The sequence below is a fragment of the Leuciscus leuciscus genome (assembly GCF_965113295.1).
Source record: "Leuciscus leuciscus genome assembly, chromosome: 20".
In the NCBI taxonomy this organism is placed as follows: Eukaryota; Metazoa; Chordata; class Actinopteri; order Cypriniformes; family Leuciscidae; genus Leuciscus; species Leuciscus leuciscus.
Window position 1 is genome coordinate 8,887,459 of NC_138744.1, and position 24,556 is coordinate 8,912,014.

General features: G+C 37.0%; 1 protein-coding gene across 15 annotated transcripts in view; it reads left to right on the forward strand.

The window, feature by feature from the left end:
• adgrb1a (adhesion G protein-coupled receptor B1a) overlaps nt 1-16,043 on the forward strand; it is a 106,649-nt gene extending 90,606 nt beyond the window's left edge. For 10 of the 15 annotated variants that reach the window (XM_082149300.1, XM_082149305.1, XM_082149306.1 and 7 more), the window contains 8 exons: nt 2,355-2,453; nt 4,978-5,149; nt 5,257-5,352; nt 5,440-5,479; nt 7,631-8,286; nt 10,917-10,952; nt 11,051-11,209; nt 14,425-16,043. In XM_082149300.1, the coding sequence (XP_082005426.1) occupies nt 2,355-2,453; nt 4,978-5,149; nt 5,257-5,352; nt 5,440-5,479; nt 7,631-8,286; nt 10,917-10,952; nt 11,051-11,209; nt 14,425-14,619 (1,453 nt within the window). In that variant the 3' untranslated portion in view covers nt 14,620-16,043. Of the gene's footprint in view, nt 1-2,354; nt 2,454-4,977; nt 5,150-5,256; nt 5,480-7,630; nt 8,287-10,916; nt 10,953-11,050; nt 11,210-14,424 lie in introns of all 15 variants that reach the window. The other 5 variants (XM_082149310.1, XM_082149312.1, XM_082149301.1 and 2 more) reach the window with 3 other exon arrangements.
• Nucleotides 16,044-24,556: the final 8,513 nt, after the last annotated feature.

Consider the following 24,556-nt stretch of genomic DNA (forward strand, 5'->3'; position numbering starts at 1 on the left):
GTTTGTTTGTGTGTGTGTGTTTGGGAGTGTGCAATTGTACGCTTGTATGAGACAGTATGTGGATTTCATTGTTTGGACATTTTGGATCGGATTGGATTTTTTTTTTTTGTGGAAAGTCAGAGTTCTGTTTGTGTCTAAGTAATAATGGGAAATATTTTTGCAATTCCGAAACTCTTATCAACATGCTTGTTTGAGTATTTTCCAGCCGCATTGCATTCTCTGCGGAAATAGATAAACTCAAGGCTGGCTGCCGTTGTTTGGTGCTGATAGATGGGAAGGGTGAATCACATTTAGAGGGAGGATTTTTATCACTTTTCCCTCCCTCCTTCACCCTTGTTCTTAAACAAAACATTTTTCATTAGCCTAACTAATAAGCACTGCTGTTAATTATGCGTAGTGCAGCCGCAGCATTTTGGGTAGTCTCTGTACACCTGTAAATGATGGCATTTTCTTCAGTTTTAGAATAACAAAGGGCATTTTGATAAATTGCTGTGGTCCACATCAAGAGCTTTCACATTCATTTACTACCTGTGGCAAGACAAAACAAAAGATGAACTGTTTCAAAAATGGAGGGTAAAAAAAAATGAGAACGTTGTAATGTTTGATATAGGATCATATGAGCTAGGTCTTTGAAGTTCCTCCATGAGGACTAGAAAGATGGTCTTATATAAAAAAATATAAAAAAATGCTGATTGCTTTTTAATATCACGGCCTCTACTGAGGTTTTATTGGTGGCATTGGCCTTTTGCTTGGAATTGAATTTCTTATATTATTCAGGGTTTAATCTACATGTCTGCCAGTAGCAGAATCAACTTCCTATACGTTTGGGCAGCCATGCCAAACTGATGGCTTTATTTTTATCTTTATTTTAGTTTTTTGCAGATGGCTATTTTGTGTGCAACATTTTTATTACATGCATTACCGTTCAAAAGTTTGGAGTCAGTAAGATAAAAACAAAACAAAAAAAAACTACTAATTAGCAAAGAAACATTAAATTTATCAAAATTGACCAGTAAAGACATTTTTTTTTATTACACAATATTTCTTTTTGATTTCTGTTCTTTTGAACTTTCCATTCTTCAAAGAATCCTGATTTTTTTATTTTTTTATTACAGTTTCCACAAAAATATGAAGCTGTGCAATTGTGACGGTAATAAGAAATGCTCATGTGACTTTGAGGACTGGCGTAATGGCTGATGAAAATTCAGCTTTGCCATCATAGGAATAAATTACAATTTAAAATATATTTGAATAAAAAAAACTGTTATTTTAAATTGTAATAATATTTCACAATATTACTGTTTTTACTGTATTTTTTATCAAATAAATGCATCCTTGGTGAGTATAAGAGATTTCTTTCAAAAACATTTTTTAAAAACCTTACCGACCCCAAAATTTTAAACGGTAGTGTGTTTTTGGAAAATGTTGGACAATGCTAATGCAGCCTTTATTATTTATTTGGTTATTTTAACTAGATTTGTCCAAAAAGCAAATGCATATTTTGCATATTTTTCACATTTCATAAGCTGTCTGCAAATATTAAAATGCATTTGCGATTCTCAGTAAAAGTATATTTTAGGATAAAAGTAAATAGTCTCTGTCTCAACAGTAACATTACAGACTTAAATAATGTATACTGCAGTTTTATTTAATAATAATAAAAGAAACAAGCCACACATAGATATAATGCAGAGTTCGTGCATGCAGGATATTGGCAGTTTTGGCTGTGGATGACTATAATGTGTCTCCTAAAATGACCGTGATTTAGCTCGCGTCTGTGAATGCACGATCTCTGGCTGTCAACACGCATGAATGTTTGTGTGTATGTTTTTCAGCCAGCTTTTTCGAGTTCCCATGTCTCTCTCCAGCGACCAAAGACAGATGCAGTGTGGGACGGATAAACTGCTCGCAGCCTAAATCAAGCAAATTCCGTATGGCATACTAATGCAAAAGAAGATTTTGATGTCATTGATATGACAGAATCAAAATCCTATCATGAAATATTTTACGTAGACTGTCAGTGGAAATAAGTGATGGTAATCCATACATACATGCATGACATATAGAGTTGATTTGTTTTTTTACTTGCTAGCTCTTTGTCCCACATATTCAATCAGGCCTATTTAGAAATAAAACTATCGTGACAGCATCTTTTCCATCATTCCTGCACTCTTCCCAAAGCCTTGACAGAGATCTGCCTTGAGTGGGAGCTTGAAGGGGATTCTGTGTCCGCTAGGTCTGTGTATCAACATGTATGTAGGTGTATGTCTCTGTGTTTGTGTGTGTGTGCGAGAGCGTGTGTGGTTATATATCAGCGTACATGTGTATTTCAGTGTGTTGATTTGACTTTGCAGTCAGATGACAGTGCCACTGTACAATATGACGCTCAAATGTGCCAAGTGCGGAGTTATCTCGTCGGCTGACGTTTCCACCACAGCTACCAGTAACGCCATGTTAGTCCCGCTAATTATTTACCAACTCTTTGATGCTCTGCCTTCGGTTCTATTTTTCTTTTTTCTGCATATTTCTTACCTCACCCCTCTTTATTTCCTTTTCTGGTTTTCTCCCCCATTCATTTCCCTCACCCTGCTATTGCTCCTTAGCTGTTATGTCAGAAGCGATAAACAGAGACGGAGCTTTTATGCTGTTGCACTGCTAAATCATGCAGATTGCAATAGGAGCCCATCTTGAAGCCCTGTTGTGTATGTGTGTGTGAGTGTGCAAGTGTGTTTGTAGTGCGCAGTTGATCAGACAGTTCCTTGCTCAAGATAGTACCATGGTAACCATCATTTCTGTCAAAGTAGCATAGGTTTAGTTATAATAAATTAGTACATGCATTTGGCAGGCGCTTTCATCCAAAATGACTTTCAGTGCATTCAATATGTTCAAAACCCTGGGTTCAAACCCATCGCCTTGGTGTTGCTAGCATAATGCTCTACCAATTTTTGAATAAGCGATAGATCAATATATCATCCAGCCTTAAAATTGGTAAATTTGCCAGTATTTGATCATTTTGAGAAATCTGCCATACCTGCTTAGGCGGCTGACATATGCGTTGGCACTTTCAGATATTTTAATATATTTTGAGTAATATTCAGTGTTGTTATTGTTAACTAAAACTTTTAAAAATTGTTTTTGGAAATAAAAAGCTTAAATAAAATTTAATGTAATTAATGTTTCCTTGGCAACTAAATAAAATAAATAAGTTGAAGTACTAAAATTACTTAAATTAAAACTGAAATAAAATAATATAAAATAAAGCTAAACAGAAACATAAAAAAAATATAAATGACAAAAGCACAACACAATGATTAACTGAAACTATAAAATAAAAGCTAATTAAAAAAAAGAAATAAAATACAATAATATAGGATATTGAAAACCTCAAACTGGTCAACCACTATTCTTCAAACAGTACAGGAATCTTTCTGCATCTTTCTGTCATTATTTTTTTATTTTATTTTTTTGATGAATGGTGGCCAAGTTATCAGTTTTCGCAGTAACACTAACCGAATGGTATTTTGGTTGGACTCTGTGGTATTTTGATGGAAGCAATGGTTGCCATGGGACTTTTTTTTTTTAAGGGCTAATAATAGCAGCCATGCCAAGAATGGCTTTTTTGACTGCGAGACTGAAATGAGCCATGTTGGTCTGGTTTCTGTCATTAGCTTTCTGCTGGCTGTGTGTGAGATAAAGTTGACCAGCCATTTATTAATGTACGTGAGAATCTGTAGGATGTTTTTGTATGTGGCGGCAGCTAAGAAACAATAACAGAGGTTAAAATGATGCAAACTGCAATACGGTGAATTGCAGAAATTTGTAAACATACCTCAGAGTGAAAGGTCGATGATGTTTTACCGCATTATGCATGTGTTGATATATGTGTATAGATGCCCGGGGTTGACTACGTTTGTGTTTAGCAGTGCTTGTGAAAAGGATGTCAGGTGAAAGCTTTGTAGGGCAAAGTACTTCATAAAGATGATTATGTACATCCTTGTGGAATCTGCTTTTCTGTTTATAATATAAATGTATATTAAAACAGTAATGTATATCAATGAAATTAATGAATTGTGATTATTTCCCACACCAGTGTTCTAGTGTAGCCACTGAACAAGAACCTTTCAATGAACAGTTCTGAAAAGAACCGTGTTTTGAAGTGTGAAGAACATTTTAAAAATCCAAAGAACCTTTTTCCACTATAAAGAAACTTTTGTGGAATGGAAAGGTTCATTGGTCATTGAAGGTTCTTCATGGAACCATCAATGCCAATAAAGAACCTTTATTTTTAAGAGAGTGTGAGCATTCTTTGATGTGTGTGTGATTGGCAGTGTGTTTGTTGGTGAGTTTAAAAGATACGAATGCAGTAGACTGAAGCAGATCAAGAATACATTTGTAAAATAAAAGGGAGGAATAAAATAGTAAAAATAGTGAGAAGTAGGACTTGCTGAGCATGCTGGCCCTTTCCCCCAAATCCATGATCAGGGGAGAGTTTGTCTCTAAAGACCACTGATGTGTCTACATTCCTTCATCTATCACCCTCTCATTTGTCTTCCTCTTTTTCATCGTCCATTGCTCCTTTTTATTGCTTCTTTTGGCTTATTTTTACTTGTTGCACCTGTTCACATATGTTTTGAACTGTGATTGAACCATGTTTTGAGAATATTGATATTGTTTAGAGTATAATCAACAAAAAGGGCAACTCTAGCTCATATTGAGCACTGTATCGATCTGTGTAGTCATATATTAATGCTTTTTACTGCAACACCAGACTCATGTCTTTTAAAACACTCATCAGATATCCAAGAAATCAATAATATGCTTTATAAGTATTAATTAGTTTTATAAGAAATTTCTAAATATCAACTAAAGTCACTCCGAAAGAGAGGCTTATCCTTTAGTTTTGCCCTCTTTGTCTTTTTTTGTATGCCAATGGTGATATAAACCTTTACTCACTGTAATTCTGCTCCTGTCCTGTAGGGCGTCGCTGTGGAGCTCCTGTGTTGTGCTTCCACTGCTGGCTCTCACTTGGATGTCAGCGGTCCTGGCCATCACCGACCGCCGCTCAGCCTTGTTTCAGATTCTTTTTGCTGTCTTTGACTCTCTTGAGGGCTTCGTTATCGTGATGGTGCATTGCATCCTACGCAGAGAGGTGCGTGAACCTTGTCCCATACCTGAATCGGTTTTCAAATTTAAAGGAAGACTTCCTATTTTAGATGCAAATTAAAATACTTAGACACAATTTTTACAATCGATTAGGTCCAAGAAGCAGTAAAGTGTCGCGTTGTTGATCGTCAAGAAGATGGAAACGGTGACTCTGGTGGATCTTTCCAGAACGGCCATGCTCAGCTGATGGTGACTTGCGACTACATTTCTATATTTCTGTTACACATAAAACATAAAATTGGGAATTTAAACTCTCATTCTCTCTGTTTTCTCCAGACTGACTTTGAAAAGGATGTAGACATTGCTTGCCGATCAGGTGAGTCCCTCAACACACTCTCTGGTCATTTAAATTTGCTGTGATGTCCATCTGAGAGGTGCAGCCGGCTGTTTATACAAGACAAGTGCCATTTTACAGGCCCCATAATGCATTTTCTACAAGGAGATTCAGAACACGATCTGATTGCTGGCGAGCAGCAAAATGCAGATAAATAGACTTGTCTGTTCCCTTGCCGTGCCTCAGATCTGCCGGCCTGTCCTAATTAAGTCCCTCCCGACATTTCATTATCAGATAGCAGCTTTCTTCTCTGATATCTATCGGAAATGGGATTCTGATTATTTGTCAAGACGACATATCAAGCTAGCATCTAGAAATAGAGACGTGTGATGTGATATTTTTTGCTTTTTTGAAGTGTGAAGGACTAAAAATTAAACCTTCCATCAGCCCCCCTTCACTTGGTTACTCAAAAGACCATTTCACATGACTTGCTGAAGCTAAAGTTTTGGCCACATTATTATACAAACCAAAAATTATACATACAAGACCCTCAAAGTTCAAACAATCTCAACTTTGCTTGCTCCTGTTTTCCGTAGACCTTTTGTAAGGTACCCAATGATTACCTGAAAATTTGCATAGGCTGCATCCGAAATTGCATACTCTCTTGAGTAGGTACTTCTTTTAAAGTGCCCCTATTATGCTATTTTAAAGTTTCCTAATGTTGTTTTGGAGTCTCCTACAACAGGTTTACACGCATCAAAGGTCAAAAAACTGTTTAATTTTCTCATAATATACATTTGCACATCACCACATTTTCAATGATTCTCAAACGACTCGTCAGATGAATCAATCTCTCTAAATCCCTCCTTTCTGAGAGCTACTCTGCACTAATTGGCCAGGCAGCTCAGTCTGTTGTGATTGGTCTACCATGTACAAAAACAAAACAAAAACGTGTCAAAAACAAAAAAGCCCATTGCCATAACAACGTCAGCTCTGCGTGTACTGAGCATAGACTGAAAAAATGGTCCTGAGGCTTCCTAGTTATTCAAACCGAACCTCCATCGCAAGGACGATTCGATCAGGACGGTTCTCAGTGATGTGCTACTCAGTTTCAGGTACATTATGAGATGTTGCAACTGTAATTCCTCACCATCAGCATTAACAAGTGCATGTCCATCAATAAACCGATTATTTTACTTGTACTTATTTATTTACAGAGTATTTTTCTAATTTATTGCTGTGAACATGTGGAAACTGTATCAATAACAGTACATACATTAGCCGAGCTCTAGCATGAATGACTGATGTAACATAAACGTCGTTGGTGAAAACAATCTTGCTCCATGCTTAATCTTTCCTCAAAGTAGTGAGAATGACAGACAATCTGCATTAATAGACACAGTTTTGGGTAACGTTAATAGTGGCCCACAACTGATTAGCAAAAGTATTTCAGTTAAGACAGTAATAATGTGAGTTAACCAGTTAGCAGGAGACCAACACAATATAAAACTCAAAAGTATTTTGAACACCATCTTTCAATAGCAAGCGGTTTGCAAATCCTGCATTGAAATTTGAGAAGCAGTCGTCAGCAAAATAAAGGGAACACAGCAAAAGTTTAGGATTATACTGCTGTGCACTTCAGAATCTTGCCAGAAGTAGTAGGTCATCCGGGTGCTTTTTGCCCACTCTTTTATGAGAACTGTGAATTTGGACATACTTCTTTTGTCACATACTGTTTTTCGCCTACTATGTAGTAGGAAAGTATGTGATTTCGGATGTCAAATTTTGAATTAATAAATCAAAAGTAGGCCTGTAAAATGCAATATGGACTAGCATCAGTAATTATTCAAACGGAATCTGAAATATGGAATCTTCTTGTTCTGCATGTCTCTGTGTGAATGAGTGAAGTCAAGTCATCTTCATTTATATAGCGCTTTTAACAATGTAGATTGTTTCAAAGCAGCTTTATGTAGTTTCAACTACTACACATATACTTAAGCACATGTGACAGTCATGATATGTGAAATACCTACAGAAACTCAAAGGTCTTCATGACCATCATTGCCAAAACAAATAAAAAATATTTTTGAAATTATGATTTGAGCCTGCTGAAAGGGCAGTAAAATGTAGCACTGCTATCAAATCAGCATGATCCCTTTTCACTTACTAAGGCTTTTTCCCTCTGATTTGCAGGCACCCTTAAGCGTTCCTCCCAACAAGGTGAGGAGAAGGTAGCTTCACAGCAGATTACTGTACAGAAAGGCTCCAACTTCAACACCCTTCCTGCCAGCATGGCAAAGGTCCACCTGCAAAACGTTGCCGATTACGCCAGCCACACACTCACCATGCGCCGCGACAAAGGCGGCATTGCGGGGGTCAGCACTGAACTACCCGGAGCCAAATCTATTTACATCTGTGACGGCGAGCTCTTCAAGCAGCTGGACGGAGCTCCGGGAGACAGCGGCGGACTTGAAGGCGGCGGAGGAGGAGGGTCGGGCCAGGGTTACGTGCTCTTGCCCAACAACAACAACACCCTTAGGCCCTCGAAGGGTGGCAAGGAGGACCAAGCCACCAAGTACAACATTGGCATCGAACAGTTACCCCAGACCAGGCTCATCCACCTGGCCAACCCTGCTGGCACCGATCCCGTGCCAGGCTTCGGGCTAAAGAGCTTGCCCACCGACAGAGTCAGCATTTCCTGCTCAGAGAGGGACTCCCCGGGGCAGACAGTGCAGAACATCTCCAGCGAATCCCAGATGATAAACAGTTGTGAGCAAGGGGACTCTGGGAACTCCGGCATGATGTCTAAGAGCGAGACCATCTCCACACTGTCTATGAGCTCTTTGGAGGTAAGAAACAACGATAATACTGAGATCAAACAATGCATCCCTCTACATTACAAGTAAATCACTCGCGTATAGAGTTGGGTATCGTTCAAAAATGTGGACTCGAGTTGCATGACTTGGACTTGACTTGCGACTCAACTCGACACAATCAAAGAAGACTTGCGACTCGACTTAGACTTTGACAACAATGACTTGCGACTTGACTTGAACTTGAGCCCTCTGACTTGAAAATACTATATTGGCTACCTTCTAAAACCAAAGATCAGAGTTGTGTTCACTATAGGCTGGTCTAACATATGATCAGGTATAATTAGCGCTGCTGAGCCAGAGAGGGTCTCACTCAGCCAGTGCTTGTGTAACAAGTGGTATACCAAATAAAAGGGTTGTTCAACATTAAACTATAAATGTAGCACAGATATATGTTCTCTCACCTACACTTAACACTCTGACTGAGTGTTTGAGTTTTTGTCTTGCCATCTTTACAGCAAACTATTCCTATTGATATGAATATAAATGTATGCTCAGCATATTGTGAGGAACTGTAAACTCTAGTGCATGGGTGCCTTCTCTCTGTCGCTTTGCTAAGAATGTTTTTTTTTCTCACATGCACTCAAAGAGAGAGAAAGCAAGAGAGTCTTACACACCATGTAGAATTGATGTGCTACATGCCAATGGGATTCTTTCTTGTTTTTTTCTTGTCAAAGTGACTGAGGTTGTTTGAAATGACTGAAGCAGAAGTCACTGCCAGATCCTTTGGTAGTGGGCGGAACTAATGCGCAAGCTGCAATCTCATTGGCTTGCTCTCACCTATTACGTCCATGTTTTGATTTCAGACAACATGTTTAATATTCATGAGCCCTGCAGCTGATTAGTTAGTTAGAATTAGTAGTATTGGTAGTAATATTTTATTAGTATTACTGTAAGTTTTTTTTTTTTTTTCAGAAACACTGGACCACCAGTATTTTCTCAAGCACACTTTACACATACTCAGTCTGGTAAATTTTCTAGAAAAATGCGATTCTTTTGCATAGAGACGTTCTGATAGATATCCTGTACCTGTTTCCTCATTGTAGACGAGCATGTTTGACTTAATTTGGTCTAAATAATGAAAACGCTCTTCACAGTTTGTATGGAAAGATTGACAGCTTAAATGATTCAGAATCCCAGTGACATTAACATTTGATGGCCAACAGCACAAATCTGCGTGCGTCTTGCAGCTCTGTGGATGCTGTTTTCGTGGTCCTAAATCAAGACATCTTTTCATCTTCATCTTATACACTTTCTTTTCTCAGCCGTGATTATTACTGAAAACTGATGGACACTTTGGTTTCTGGTTCAGAGGAATGTGTTGTAGACCTATCTGCCTATGATGCTGTGAATTTACATCAATGTTTGTCATATCTGCCACAAGGGAGCGAGTGTCCTAATTTATGTGCGGAGTGAAAAAAAGCATGTTTGTGGAGAGTGTCTGTCATTACGTGGCTCAGAATTACATTTCAACTGACATCAGCCAATGCACATGCACTCGGTTTCAATGAAAACTGCATTGGAACGTTTAATGGAATGAAAGACCTGCCGTTTTAAAAAGGAAGAAATGAAAGAAGGCTACATAAATTATGCCTCTTTGCATTTGCAATTATCCCGCTTAGAAAAGAAAGTCTCTGCAAAGGTCAGATTTTGCTCATGCTTTAAAAGGGAGCAGATGACAAGCATGGATTCCTCCTCACCTCAGGCCAAACATGCTCCCAGAATGCATTGCGGGCACACAGCTGCAGCCACGCACAGCACAGGCAGAATGTCAGACTGCCCTCAGACGCTCTCCGACAGGCTAAAGAAAGGCCATTCGGTCACAAGCTGTTTACTGCACACTCTTGCCAGGAGCTCGGCGGAAACATGCAATATACAAGCGACACAATGCTTTCTCAAAGTCTGCCCTAAGTGCCAAAATTTTACACTCATTTTTTCCCCCTACTTATTGCATTTGGGTCATTCTCAAACAGTATTGACTTTCTGACATACAAAATATTATAAAATGTTGAACATTTGAAGTTCACTTTTTCCTATATAATTTTTTTTTTGTAAACGTTTTGCTTTTTTAAAAAATCATAATAATAGTTTAACTAATAACTAAATTAATAATTTATATTATTAAAATATTGTATGTTAGTTGCATTAAATGTTAATTTAAATAAGTTATTTTGATAACTTGAAGTATTTTATATTAAAACTTTTTAGCTTTTTTTGCTCTGTTTAAACTAGAAAAACAAAATCATATATTATATTATATTTGATATGAATTGAATTTAAATGTTAATTGTATTTTATTTTAAAATGTTGTTTTGCTTCATGCACTAATGTTTAAAATAGGAAAACAAAATGAGTATAAATATATTTTTCAACATAGATTGTTCAACATTAAACCGTTACATTTATGTATTGTAATATTATGTTATGATGTTAATGATTGTCTTTTATAAAGTATTTGTTTTTAAATATCTGAAAAATTTTTAATGACTTAAATGTCTAAGGACATGTTTATTACTGTATTTTGAGAATGACCCATTTGCTGTTTTTCCCCAAGACCACTCTGGAAGAACACACAATAACAACCTTTATTCTTATTTGTCCTTTAGCGACGAAAATCACGCTATGCAGAGCTGGACTTTGAGGTCAGTGTAATGTAAATCTTTCCACAAATGACAGCAGTCTTGCGTGGTGCAGATTCATTCATCACTGCAGTGGTTCTAAGTCCGGTTTTGTCTTGCAGAAGATCATGCATACACGGAAGCGCCACCAGGACATGTTCCAGGATTTAAACAGGAAACTGCAGCATGCAGAGAAGGACAGAGATTCTCCCCCAGTGGATGGGAAGCCTGGGAAGAGATGGAGTGTGTCGTCAGGAGGCAGCGATAAAACCAACCTTAGTGTACGAATTTACATTAATCACTCCATGTCTTACATGTCTCAATGTATTTGTTGTTAATGGGATCTTGTGGAAAAAAATAAGTAGTTTCTTCCCAAAATCAAAAGGAAAGATAAATTTTACTTTGCATTTAGCAGAATTCAGGTTAAATGACATTCATTTCTTGACAATTAATATAATATAATATAATTAGTGCTGTCAAATTGTGATTAATCACATCTAACATAAAAGTTTGTACTGTGTATATATATATATATATATATATATATACTGTATATATATATATACACACACTCACCTAAAGGATTATTAGGAACACCATACTAATTCTGTGTTTGACCCCCTTTCGCCTTCAGAACTGCCTTAATTATATGTGGCATTGATTCAACAAGGTGCTGAAAGCATTCTTTAGAAATGTTGGCCCATATTGATGGGATAGCATCTTGCAGTTGATGGAGATTTGTGGGATGCACATCCAGGGCATGAAGCTCCCGTTCCACCTAGGGGTGTAAATCGGACAGTTAATCACGATACGATACGATATCGATTCTCTCAGGCAGCGATACGATTTTTGCAGATACCTCAAAAAATTCTACGATACGATTACGATTCGATTCGATTCAGGGCTATATCGATCGATTAATCGATATTTAGATATTATATGCCAGATGTACACAACCAGTTACGTTTATTAACTCACACTAATACATGCAAAAATATATAACATGAAAGTTTAATAAACTCTTTGAAAATTGCACACCCTCTTCCAATTGGGACATTTACAAGTTGTTTGTTACAAGTAAAAAAAAAAACAGATAACTCCGTTCTTGTTCATTTTCATATATCATGTTTTTTTTATTTTATATTGTGCATTTGAATATCAATCAAACTGCAGCTGGGTTGTTTTGATTAAGTAATAACAAAAAAAAAAAAAATACTGGTAACTTGTAAAATTAAAGTTCATTGAAAGTATTTTTTATATCTATTTTGTTTTTGTGGCAAAAGCAGATAACTCCACATTTCATGTTTCATTTCAAGTTAAATAAAGCCAAATAATTGCTATGATACATAATAAAACACTTGGTTAATCTTTGTAACGTCTCCTCAGCTGACATAGACGCCTGTCAAACTTTGTTGTTGTGATTAACGTACATGCAATACAGTGAGCTTTTCCCTCACTACTACTGTGCTGTTTTAGCAAGATTCCGTGAAAAAGTTTCAGCTTTTATTTTCCTTTTACGGCCCGAAGAAGATATCACGGGTTCATCAAGTTCGCTGAAATCCACCCTCGATCACTTTTAGTCAGCTTTGACGAAACTCCTCTCAGCTAGCGCGTCTTTTCAAAGTGACAAGCAAGCAGCCTTGTCACCTGACCTGAAAACTGCGCACTGATGCGCTAAAACTGACTTTTCGGGGCTTGTCGTTTCTGCTGTAAAACATGAACTTGCGATGCCTTGACAGTGGAAAATACCGGCTTTTGTGACAAAGGGTTCAGTCAATCTTGTCAGGCGTCTATTTCAGCGGAGAAAAGTTACGTGAGGATGTGGAGTGTGTCAAAATAAAGGTACCGTATATCGATATTTTATGTGTGGTATCGATGCATCGTATCGTTAGACGTTTGATCGATGCATCGATTCATATCAATGTATTGTTACACCCCTAGTTCCACCACATCCCAAAGATGCTCTATTGGGTTGAGATCTGGTGACTGTGGGGGCCATTTTAGTACAGTGAACTCATTGTCATGTTCAAGAAACCAATTTGAAATGATTCGAGCTTTGTGACATGGTGCATTATCCTGCTGGAAGTAGCCATCAGAGGATGGGTACATGGTGGTCATAAAGGGATGGACATGGTCAGAAACAATGCTCAGGTAGGCCGTGGCATTTAAACGATGCCCAATTGGCACTAAGGGGCCTAAAGTGTGCCAAGAAAACATCCCCCACACCATTACACCACCACCACCAGCCTGCACAGTGGTAACAAGGCATGATGGATCCATGTTCTCATTCTGTTTACGCCAAATTCTACCATCTGAATGTCTCAACAGAAATCGAGACTCATCAGACCAGGCAACATTTTTCCAGTCTTCAACTGTCCAATTTTGGTGAGCTCGTGCAAATTGTAGCCTCTTTTTCCTATTTTTAGTGGAGATGAGTGGTACCCGGGGGGGTCTTCTGCTGTTGTAGCCCATCCGCCTCAAGGTTGTGCGTGTTGTGGCTTCACAAATGCTTTGCTGCATACCTCGGTTGTAACGAGTGGTTATTTCAGTCAAAGTTGCTCTTCTATCAGCTTGAATCAGTCGGCCCATTCTCCTCTGACCTCTAGCATCAACCAGGCATTTTCGCCCACAGGACTGCCGCATACTGGATGTTTTTCCCTTTTCACACCATTCTTTGTAAACCCTAGAAATGGTTGTGCGTGAAAATCCCAGTAACTGAGCAGATTGTGAAATACTCAGACCGGCCCGTCTGGCACCAACAACCATGCCACGCTCAAAATTGCTTAAATCACCTTTCTTTCCCATTCTGACATTCAGTTTGGAGTTCAGGAGATTGTCTTGACCAGGACCACACCCCTAAATTCATTGAATCAACTGCCATGTGATTGGTTGATTAGATAATTGCATTAATGAGAAATTGAACAGGTGTTCCTAATAATCGTTTAGGTGAGTGTATATATATAGACACACACACACACACACATTAATAAACTTTTATGTTAGATACAATTAATCACGATTAATAGATTTGACATCCCTAAATATAATATATAACAATGAATTAAAATGTATTACAAATAATATTAAATCCTTTTACTAAATAATAATGTTCATTTTGTTTTCCCTTAAAGTAATATTAATTAAATAAAATAATATTGATAATTGATTAATTGCCTGTATGCAATTAAATGTATATTAAATACAATAATAATAATAATAATTGTCCTAACAATAATATAAATTTGCTGTATTCCATTAAATAAATATTAAATAAAATAATAATAATACTTGTCCTAACAATATTCATTTCCTGTATTCAACTAAATGTATATTAAATACAACAATAATAATAATTGCCCTTACAATAATATGAATTTCCTGTATTGAATATATAATCCATTTTTGGTTTTGTGTTTTTGTTTTTTAAAGCTCAAACAGTTCTTGACATTTCACATAAGTTTCAAATATTTTTGTTTTTTTTTGTTTGATAATGTAGGACAAGCAGCAGACCCCCAGTAAGCGGGTGTGGGAGGGCATCAGGAAGACCCACTCCCCACCATCATGGGTGCGTAAGGAGCTGGAGCCCCTACAGGCCTCTCCCCTGGAGATGCAAGCGGTGGAGTGGGAGAAGGCCAGTGCCACCATCCCTCTGGTGGGCCAAGAGATCATGGACCTGCAGACGGAGGTCTGAAAGACCAACAGAACATACAGAGAAACAGAACAAACTCTACTCGCAGGGAAACAGGGATAAGGAGAGGGGAAGATAATTGAGCGAGAGTGCAGGCAAAAAAAAAGTATGCAAGAGAGACACTGAAAGAGAGTGAAAGCAACATGGCTGTGCAATTTTTATTTGTGTTTTTTTTTTTTTTTTTTTTTTTTGTAATCCTGAAATGGCCTTTTCCTCAATGTCAAAGCGAATCATAACACTTTAGAAAATCCAGATCTGAGTCTGTTGCTATGGAAATGAGCTGGCGCTACCAAGAACGGCTGAACTGGGCAAGTTAAGTAGTGACCCGGGATGTTACCATGGGAACATTGGGAATGACTGACTAAAAGGAAGGGCTGGAATTCAGGCTAAGAGCAGATGAGCCTTAGTGAGTGGCCTTCAATTTCTTACAGCTCTGGATACATATTAGTGTTCATGTCACATTTGAGAGCGTTATGAAAGAGAGAGAGACGTAGCGCTACAACTGCCCGACAGGAATCAGGTGTGCTACATGTCATTCAAAATCAAATTCTTGACTATTCTTAGTATTATCATCATCGTTGTTGATCAGTGTGACACATGCGTACGCTTGGGGCACAAGAGGTGACGTGATTGCCCAAAGCCATCTGCATATGACTGTTAATCTGTCTCGAACGCCCTCCTGAGCCAGTACAGCCACAACTTAGCCACTGTGCTGTCCCATGCACTGCATCCACCTGCGGATCCTTCGGAAGTCGGTCAATGGCGAAGTGACATCGGCGTGGGATTCAGTTTGGAAGCAGGTCGAAGTCCAGTTGGTGGGTTCACGTTTTCATTCGCTTGATGTTTTCATCAGAATCACTGGAGCTGAGAGACCTGAAACAAACTGCTGTGTCTCAGAATATGTGCAGAATCAAGTTTGAAAGCGAAAACGGAGATGAATACGAATATATAAATATATATTATAAATAGTCTTATATATGAAACTGCAGAGGGGTGTTATTCTCTGGCTAGATGTGGTCGCACACAGAGCAAGCACAAGACTCACTCCTCAGAGTCCTGTTGTACAGCATTGTAATTATTTCCAGAAGAGTTCTACAAAATGAATTTTAGCCTATAAATATCTTTCTTACTGTGCTTGGGGACTATTGTTATCATTATTATAGATATCATTGCGATTCTGAGATCCCCCACCCAACTCTCATCGGGTTACTGGACTATATGAGTGTTCTGTAACATCATGTAACAGTGTGTATTTCGATATCACTGACTGTCACTCCAGATGATACGTACTTGCCTGAATTCTCCACCATGAACTCCCTGCCTTTCCACACTTCCTTTTTTAATTTCACTGGGGTTTCTTTGTTATTGTACAGTTTTCAGAGCACAAAATGAATGTGTCATATTTCTAATAAAAAAGTATATCTATATAATAAAGGGAAATATGTCATATTGATGCTGCAAAACTTGTTGAATTTGCCCAGGCTGCTGCAAAACTTGTTGAATTTGCCCAGGCTGCTGATAGATAGATAGATAGATAGATAGATAGATAGATAGATAGATAGATAGATAGATAGATAGATAGATAGATAGATAGATAGATGGATAGATGGATAGATGGATGGATGGATGGATGGATGGATGGATGGATGGATGGATGGATGGACAGACAGACAGTATTATAGACAGATAGAAAGATAGAGAGACTGACAGATGGAGGGATGGATGGAAAAAGACAGAGACAGTAATATAGACTGATAGAAAGATAGATGGACAGACAGTTATATAGAGAGACAGATGGATGGATGGACGGACGGACGGACGGATGGACGGACGGACGGATAGACAGTAATATAGATAGATAGATGATATAAAGTCAGATAGAAAGATTGACAGATAGATGGACAGACTGTTATATAGAAAGACAGATGAAGGATTTTTTTTTTTTAAACTACAAATATACAAATTTTTGCTGCTAATAAAAAAATAAAAAAAATACAATAATATATAATCCTGAAACAACACTGAACTGCATTTTCAAATCATGAGCCCATAAATCCACTGATAAAGATTTAACTAATTGCAAATGCTGATGATGATAAATGTGTGTTATTATTCGATTAAAAGAATACATTAGGATTGGAGTCATGGGAATCTGGTGGGAGGGAAACTGTGGCCGTGCTGGAAATGAAGGACATTAATTTCATAGCACAGAGCAGCCAGTGTCCTGAACCTAATTATGTCAGCATTAGTTGCTCAACACTTTTTTTAATACATCACTGGTTGCAATAAAATGGAAAGAGTAATGTTATAGTAAATAGATCTATAAAATGCCCGTTAATAGATCCACTGCTGCTACAACAACAAATAATATTTATGAATTATATATGAAATAAATTGTAAATAAATAATAACACAGAGGAAAGTGACAAGAAGGAGAGAAAATATTATAACGGTTATAGGTTGCAGTAGTAGAGGTAAAAGCAAAATATGATAAATAGTATAATATAAAAAAAAAAAACATTTAACAAACATTAGGCAGTTTTATCAAAATTTCAGTATTAGAAAATTAAGGTTTCGTAAGATTTCAATTGAACACGGAGAGTTATTTTTAAAGACAAGCTCCATGTATACTGTATATATGATTCGTGTAAACAAAATTAAACAACAAACCGAAGACATACTGTACATAGACACAGCTGAGAGGAGAAATCACAGCAGAGGAACATCAAAGTAATAATTAAATGAACATAACCCCACTGGCTTTGTCTCATGGTGTGTGTTATTTTTTTATATTCAGTTCACTAATGTATAAGGACATCTGTTTTCAAAGTTTCCCATGTACTTGAGCGCTAATCATGACAAGTTCAGGCTGTTTAGACCTATAAACAAGTCCACGAAGCTTAATGCTCAGTTACAGTACTGCTAAATAGATCTTTCAGAAGTGTATGCTATAAAAAAAGGACCTTTAATAACCTGTGCAGCTGGAAAGCTTGGTGAGATATACGCTACAAAGCGCCGGGTGACTGGAGAACATACTCTAATTAAACACCCTGAGCTAACGAAGCGTGTTAAGATGAAACCGAACAAACTGCTGGATGTTTATCTCATAGGGACATAAGAAAGTGTGTTCCGACAAATTAATGTATGCTGTGATAATTTGACCTCTGATTTGAACAGAACCTTATGGAATGTTTTGATTCCACAATTTAATTAAATAAGCACTAATGAGTTGCACTATATGTAAGTAAGCTTCAAGTTATTTAGTTGGAAGTGTCTGGTGGATACTCTGAATCTTTTAGGTTTTTTTGTGTGTGTGTAAATGTCAGCCTTGCAAACTAGTCAATTCTGCAGCTTCCATGACATTTTATCATAAACATCCAATAGGCCAACAGCATTAAAAACATGATAATTCAAATGTATACAAACGAAATGTAAGTAATTTTTAAAAAGCAGGGAGTGAAGCAATTTGGAAAGTCTAACAATATACAGCTTATCACCAATCCATCTGTCAGTCAAACAGACATTTTTCTGCAGATTTCTAACTAGCAGATTTGCCATTATTTTACTCCGGTGCTCTGTATAGTGTTTTCTGCAACATTGCTTTATTTGGGTTGACTTTTTGCACTAGTTTATTTTAAACGGTCCTACAGTCAGGCAAACAATTTTTTTTAAACCCATATCAATTAATATGAGGTCATAAAAGGCACTTGCCTTATAATTATAAAATATACATTTATAAAACAGTTTGAGTTTTAGATGTCACACCGCAGGACAACATTCCTTGTATAGTGTGTCATGATTTTGCTAAGTTAGACACCTTCCTGGGTCAGCGTATTTTGTTGATCCTGGGAAAACATTCCTGTCTGAAAATGTAATCCTAACCATATCCCTACCCCTAAACCTAACCTTACCCATACATGTAGCTTATCCCTAAAATTAGAGGTAAATGATTGATGAGACTAACCCTGGTTGTAAGCCTAATCTTGATATAAACTGTAAACTTGTCCCTCAAATCTGATTAATTGTTTGGGATGTTGCACTTAATGAAATCAGGTTGTGTGTATAAACATACTGAATGATCAAAAGAATATTTTGCAGTGTGCTGCAGACCATTAATTGTAAAAAAAATAAAAAAAATAAATGTATCAGCACATAGTAACATTAAGTCAGAATATAACATCTAAATAGACAAATTACTTTCTTTGAGGCTTTACAAGACGTATGTGTGTGTTCCAGGGATGTGTTCCAGGGATGTCAGATGAGGCCTAATTAAATGTAATCTGGATTGAATTATATGGAAATCACCACTCTCAGTATTTCAGCAATGCAATTTTGCTCCATGTGTGTTTGTTCATCAGGTAAAATTGACAATATTGCTTGGAAAGCACTCGCTGCTGTCATTCTCATTAGTTCTCATCTGAAGCAGCTCCGTCTATAAATCTATGCAAATTTCTATTGCACCTTTCAATAAAAACACCAAAAGGGATTTGAAAAAAAATTATAAATAACAATAAGTTTGTCGAATAATTAACATTATAAAAAGTCCCCCCAAAAAAAAGTACACTGTAAAAAAAAATTACATCCCCAAGTCAAAGATTTCAAGTGACCGATAACATCTAAATTTTTCAATTAGTCTGACGTATTATTTCTCATTGAGCCAATGTTAACAGACTATTGCAACAAGAATTTCACTTGGGCCAATTGAAAAATGTAGATGTTATCGGTCACTTGAAATTTTTGATTTGGGAGGGTTAGAATTTTTTTACAGTGTATATGTACACTGCCGTTCAAAAGTTTGGGGTCAGTTATTTATTTATTTATATTTTTAATATAAGAAATGTATACTTTTATTCATTTTATTCAAGGATGCATTAAATTGATCAAAAGTTACAGTAAATAAATGTATAATTTACAAATGATTTCAAATAAATGCTGTTCTGATCACGGTTTCCACAAAAATATGAATAAGCACAACTGTTTTCCACATTGAAAATAAGATGTTTCTTGAGCACTAAATCAGCATATTAGAATGATTTCTGAAGGATCATGTGACACTGAAGACTGGAGTAATGATGCTGAAAATCCAGCTTTGCCATCACAGGAATTAATTACATTTTAAAATATATTAAAATAGAAAACAGTTACTTTAAATTGTAATAATATCTCAGAATATTACTATCTATTTTTCTTCAAATGAATGCAGCCTTGGTGAGCATAATAACAGACTTCTTTCAAAAACATTAAAAATTCTTACCAATATCAAAATATTTTCCTGGACTTGACCAACATCATGCAACATTTCTAAAACAATGAAGGCAATTATTGCACTAAACAGCTTTAAGGCAAGATTTGGTATTTGGTTTGAACCTGATGAGGAGCTTATGTTCAAACGACCAAACTAAATCACTTTCCTCAACAACATTAAAAACTAAATTAGATTCTTGCAATGGTAAATGATGTAATAACAGTCTCAAATGTACTATTTTCAAATGCTCTGTTTATATCCAACCTAACAGTTGATACTTTTCTAGGGAACATTGCCAACTTATCACATTTAAAGCCTGGGATTGTGTCAGGATGACTTCTAAGAGAGGCGTTTAGAAGCCTGTCAATAGTCCAGAATAGCACCCTTGGGGTGTTCTGGTTCTCAGAGACCAATTTAGTGAAATGAGCGTACCAGCCAGATCTAATTGCATTATTAAAAATAGATAGGTGCTGTCTGAAGGTATCAAAATTGCAGCTTCATCTTCCTCTATTTATATGCAGCTCTTTAGCAGTTTCTACTGCTGATATTTTAATTCATTTGTTTCGAGAGTTTGTAAGCAGGAAGCTGGAGAAGGAATATACTTACTGTGTTTTCAATGGCATCAGCTGTAAAAAGATGTATGAAGCTCCTAGATCACTTATAATTTTCCACAGCTCATGTGTCTGGTGTTTTTCTGTCAACTGAAATCTCTTGGAAATATATTTTTTGCAGTTTCTTTACCAGCACAATCCAAAAACACATTAAAAACAGTACACACCACTGAAGAGATGTATATGTCTATCCCTCACAGCCTCACTTTCATTCCCGTTAAAAATCAAAGATGGACTTGTTGTGAATAAGCTCAATAGAATGGAATTGAACAGAATAGAAATAATACTTTGATGCTGACACATTTTTTTCATTTTGTAAAATAAATATATACATTTTTCCCCTTCTCAGGGAACCAAAGATGTTCCCTTTCAAAGTGGGAAAAGTTTTGCGATACTTCAGGTGTCAACACCATAATAGCCTATTTATTTTACAAAATGCAAAATGTAATCAACTGGAGGATTTGGGGTTTTGTAGGTGTAGGATTTACTCTTAAACAACATTAACTCAGAAATTGCTTGTAAATTTCACACAAAAAAACTACAAAGAAATGGCAAACATTGAATTAAATGTAAAAAGTATTTTCTTATGAAACATACTCCAATAATCATATTTTACAGTGTAGTATGAAGATGTTTATGAGAGGAAATTCAGCTATTTGACCTATTGAAGACGAGAACTGCATCACACATCCATTTGCTGTTTAGAGGGGATTGTGCATGCTCATTGATTCTTGTTTGTTTAAGAGTCTGCTCCAAACTCTTTCCAATGGGAGATATTTTTTTTTTTTTGATCTTTCAAAAGCAATTTTTAAGAATTTCACCCTTGGGATTTCTCCTCTGTCCCACTCAGCGTTTTGGTCTGTGCTTACTGACCTCCCTCCAGCCTCCTGGTCCACCCTGGTGGTAAATCTGTCTCGAATCCATCTGCTGTGACAACCACTGACAGGCCCTGATTTAAAACCTGTCAGTCTCACTCTCAGACACTGAGGTCTGCCAGAGACGCCCGGCCACGGCCCATCCAAACTGATCTGTTTCTGCTTCTGTCAGTGATTAATGTTTCCCTATTTTTAACACCTTCCTCAGAAAACACACACTCACATTCGTTCATGCACGTTCATTGACATATGGGGATACAAAGACTCGCACGCAACTCTACAGACTTATTCATACTTGACACATACAGCTGCAATAAAAAAGCCTAAGTGAAGAATTATGTATTGAAATCAGCGACTTCTCTTTTCTGATGACGTGTTTTTGGCACGAAGGCAGGACAACCTGTCACTCAAATGACATCACAGCAATAGCAAACCACAATGATCCAATCAGTTTCCGATGGACAAATCCAAGCCCCACCCTACGATTTTTCTTGTTCGAGAAGCTGTTTCACTCGGATATATACGTCACAATAGGAACTATTCCAACTTTTGTATATTCACTGTACGTCACAAAAGGGAAGAACAGAACTTCCGTGTCATGCCGACTTTAACAAAATAGTGTTAAGCAAAACAGTGGCTGCGTCTGAAATAAGTATATTTGAATAAGTAATTACTTTGTGACTGCTATGTTCTATATAGTATGTGTGTGTCATTCAGACGTAATACTGTACATTTGCCATTTTGTCATTCTCCTTTGACCAACCAACAGTTGTGTCTGAAGTAATAGGTCATCCAGGTACTTTTGGCCTACTCTTTTGTGAATTCGGACATACGTTTTTTGTCACAAACTGTTTTTCGTCTACTGTATAGTAGGGAAGTATGCGCTTTTGGATGAAGCCAGTATCTTGCGGTCCTTTAACTGTCCATGTATGGATCGGTTAGTGTTGGTTGTACAGCAGCAAAGAAAAAAAACAGATCTAAGATGGTGAAATCACCTTCAGCATAAACTTCAACAATAAACATAAATTTCAACATTATGTCCAATTGCATCAGCAATAACTTCTAATGAATATTGTTGCTTGCATGATTGGAAAAGCTATTAAAAATAAATGAACAACAATTCTTAGTGTGCATAGCGGTATTAGTCAAACATCAGTCACCTTTTCAAGGTACAATAGCTGAGACATGAGCATCTAAAATGGAAAATTATACCTATAAATATTTATATTTTAGAAGAAAAGTGTCTTATTATTTTAGTCCCTCGAGAAATTAAAGAAATACAATATTTCATTTGCATGTTTCACTCACTAATGATAATCTGCCCCTGTAATCACAAGTTATCAAACTGCAGTGAGTTGTATGTATATTTTTGAAGTTTTGCAAAAATGTAGGTGTCACGGCTGGGCTGGGGATGAAGATGAGGTGAGGTTTGCAGCGTACTTAAAAAAAAGAGAGTAATCCAGACAATGGGCAAATGAAACTGAGGGCATTACACAGAAACTAAATTATGTTTTATTAACAAAGTTCAGGAGGAGCACGTTCAGAAAATCAACCCAATCAGCACGAGTGGAGGCATATATATTTATTTTTGTGAGAGACCAACCCGATCTCACGGCAATTTGTACGTATTTTACGAGGTGGCTAATTCGTACGACTTCATACGACCTCACTCGTACGAACTCGTACGATTTTTGCTAAATCGTATATATTTTACGTGTTGCCCAATTCGAATGCATTAGCCTACCCCTGACCCCGCCCTATACCCATCACTGGGGTTTAGACAAATTAGCCACCTCGTACTCACTCGTACGAATACGTATGAATTGATCGTGAGATAGCGTTGGAGAGACCGCAAAGTGTCTTGGGGGAATGCAAAAGTTTTGCGAGAGAACGGAAAAATATTTTTCCTCCCATCCCATATTTTTTCCACCACCATGTCCCTTTAGGGGCTCCGTAGCTTTCAGTAGGCTACATCAATAAAGGTCACGAAAAATTATATTCAGACTCACATTAAATTATTTTTACATTAAATGAAGCACATAATCTGCACCAGAGATTATCATTGTCATACGATGCTCCCTGGTTTTCACAGTGTATTGTGGGACTTATTCGGAGCGAACGTGTCCGTGCACTGGAAAGATTATGCGACTGAGACTCCCTGATCAGTGCCTTGATTACTGATTGAGACACACGCTGCATCCGAAATGACGTACTGTAGGTACTACATTTAAACTTACTTTGTGACCATTAAAAAAGTATGTTCTATATAGTATGAATATTGGTAGTATGAATGAAATTCAAATGTACTACATCTGCCATGTTTTTATCACTTGACCTACCAGTGTCAGTTCCGTCCCTTCACTGCCATTCATAAATCCTCTCTCGTGGCCTCATGGGATAGTAAAGTGTCCATCGTGTCCACTTCCAAATCTCGGTCAGAACAGATGTAGTAGGTCATCTGGGGACTTTCTGCCTATACTGTTTTTCGAATACTACAGTATGTATTTAGACATGCTACTCTTTTGGCGTACTGTTTTTCGCATACTTTAAAGTAGGGATGTTCGATTTCAAACTCAGCAACGCCCTTCGAAAGTCTACCTGAAATAATAGTAGGCCTATTGTCACATTTTGAGTTTGCAAACACAGGAAATGATGAATGACAAACTAAAAGTCCTTGAAATGAAACAGAAAACTCAACAGATCGTGATAGTAGGTAGAGGCAAGTTTTTCCAATGAGCTTATGTTTCAACTTTCCAGGGTTTTATTTTTGCACACCTCTTCTCCATCCCTCGCTCATAGCAGACTGACAGTTGGAGAGGAGTGGTAAGGATATTCAACCCAAGCCGTCAAGTCATCAGAAAAGGAACGCCATTCCAGAGTGAAAACAAATTTTCAGATTCTGTTTAAAGATTACCATGGCAAACAAATTTTTTTTCGGTGTATTAACTTGCACAGATTCATTGTTCACCATAAGACTAGTAATTTGCGCTAACAAAGTATATAGGGTCAATTTTGATTTCATAATGATTTTAATATAAAAAGTTAGAAAAAAGGGTTTTACTTTGACTTTTAATATTCTGTATGTTGTGTTCGTTGGGATTTTTTTTTATAAATCAGTTAATAATACATTTAAATAAGATTATCTCAGTCTAAATAGATATTATTGTTTTGTAGTCTACTGCATGTAGCCTAATTGCTGTCAAACATAG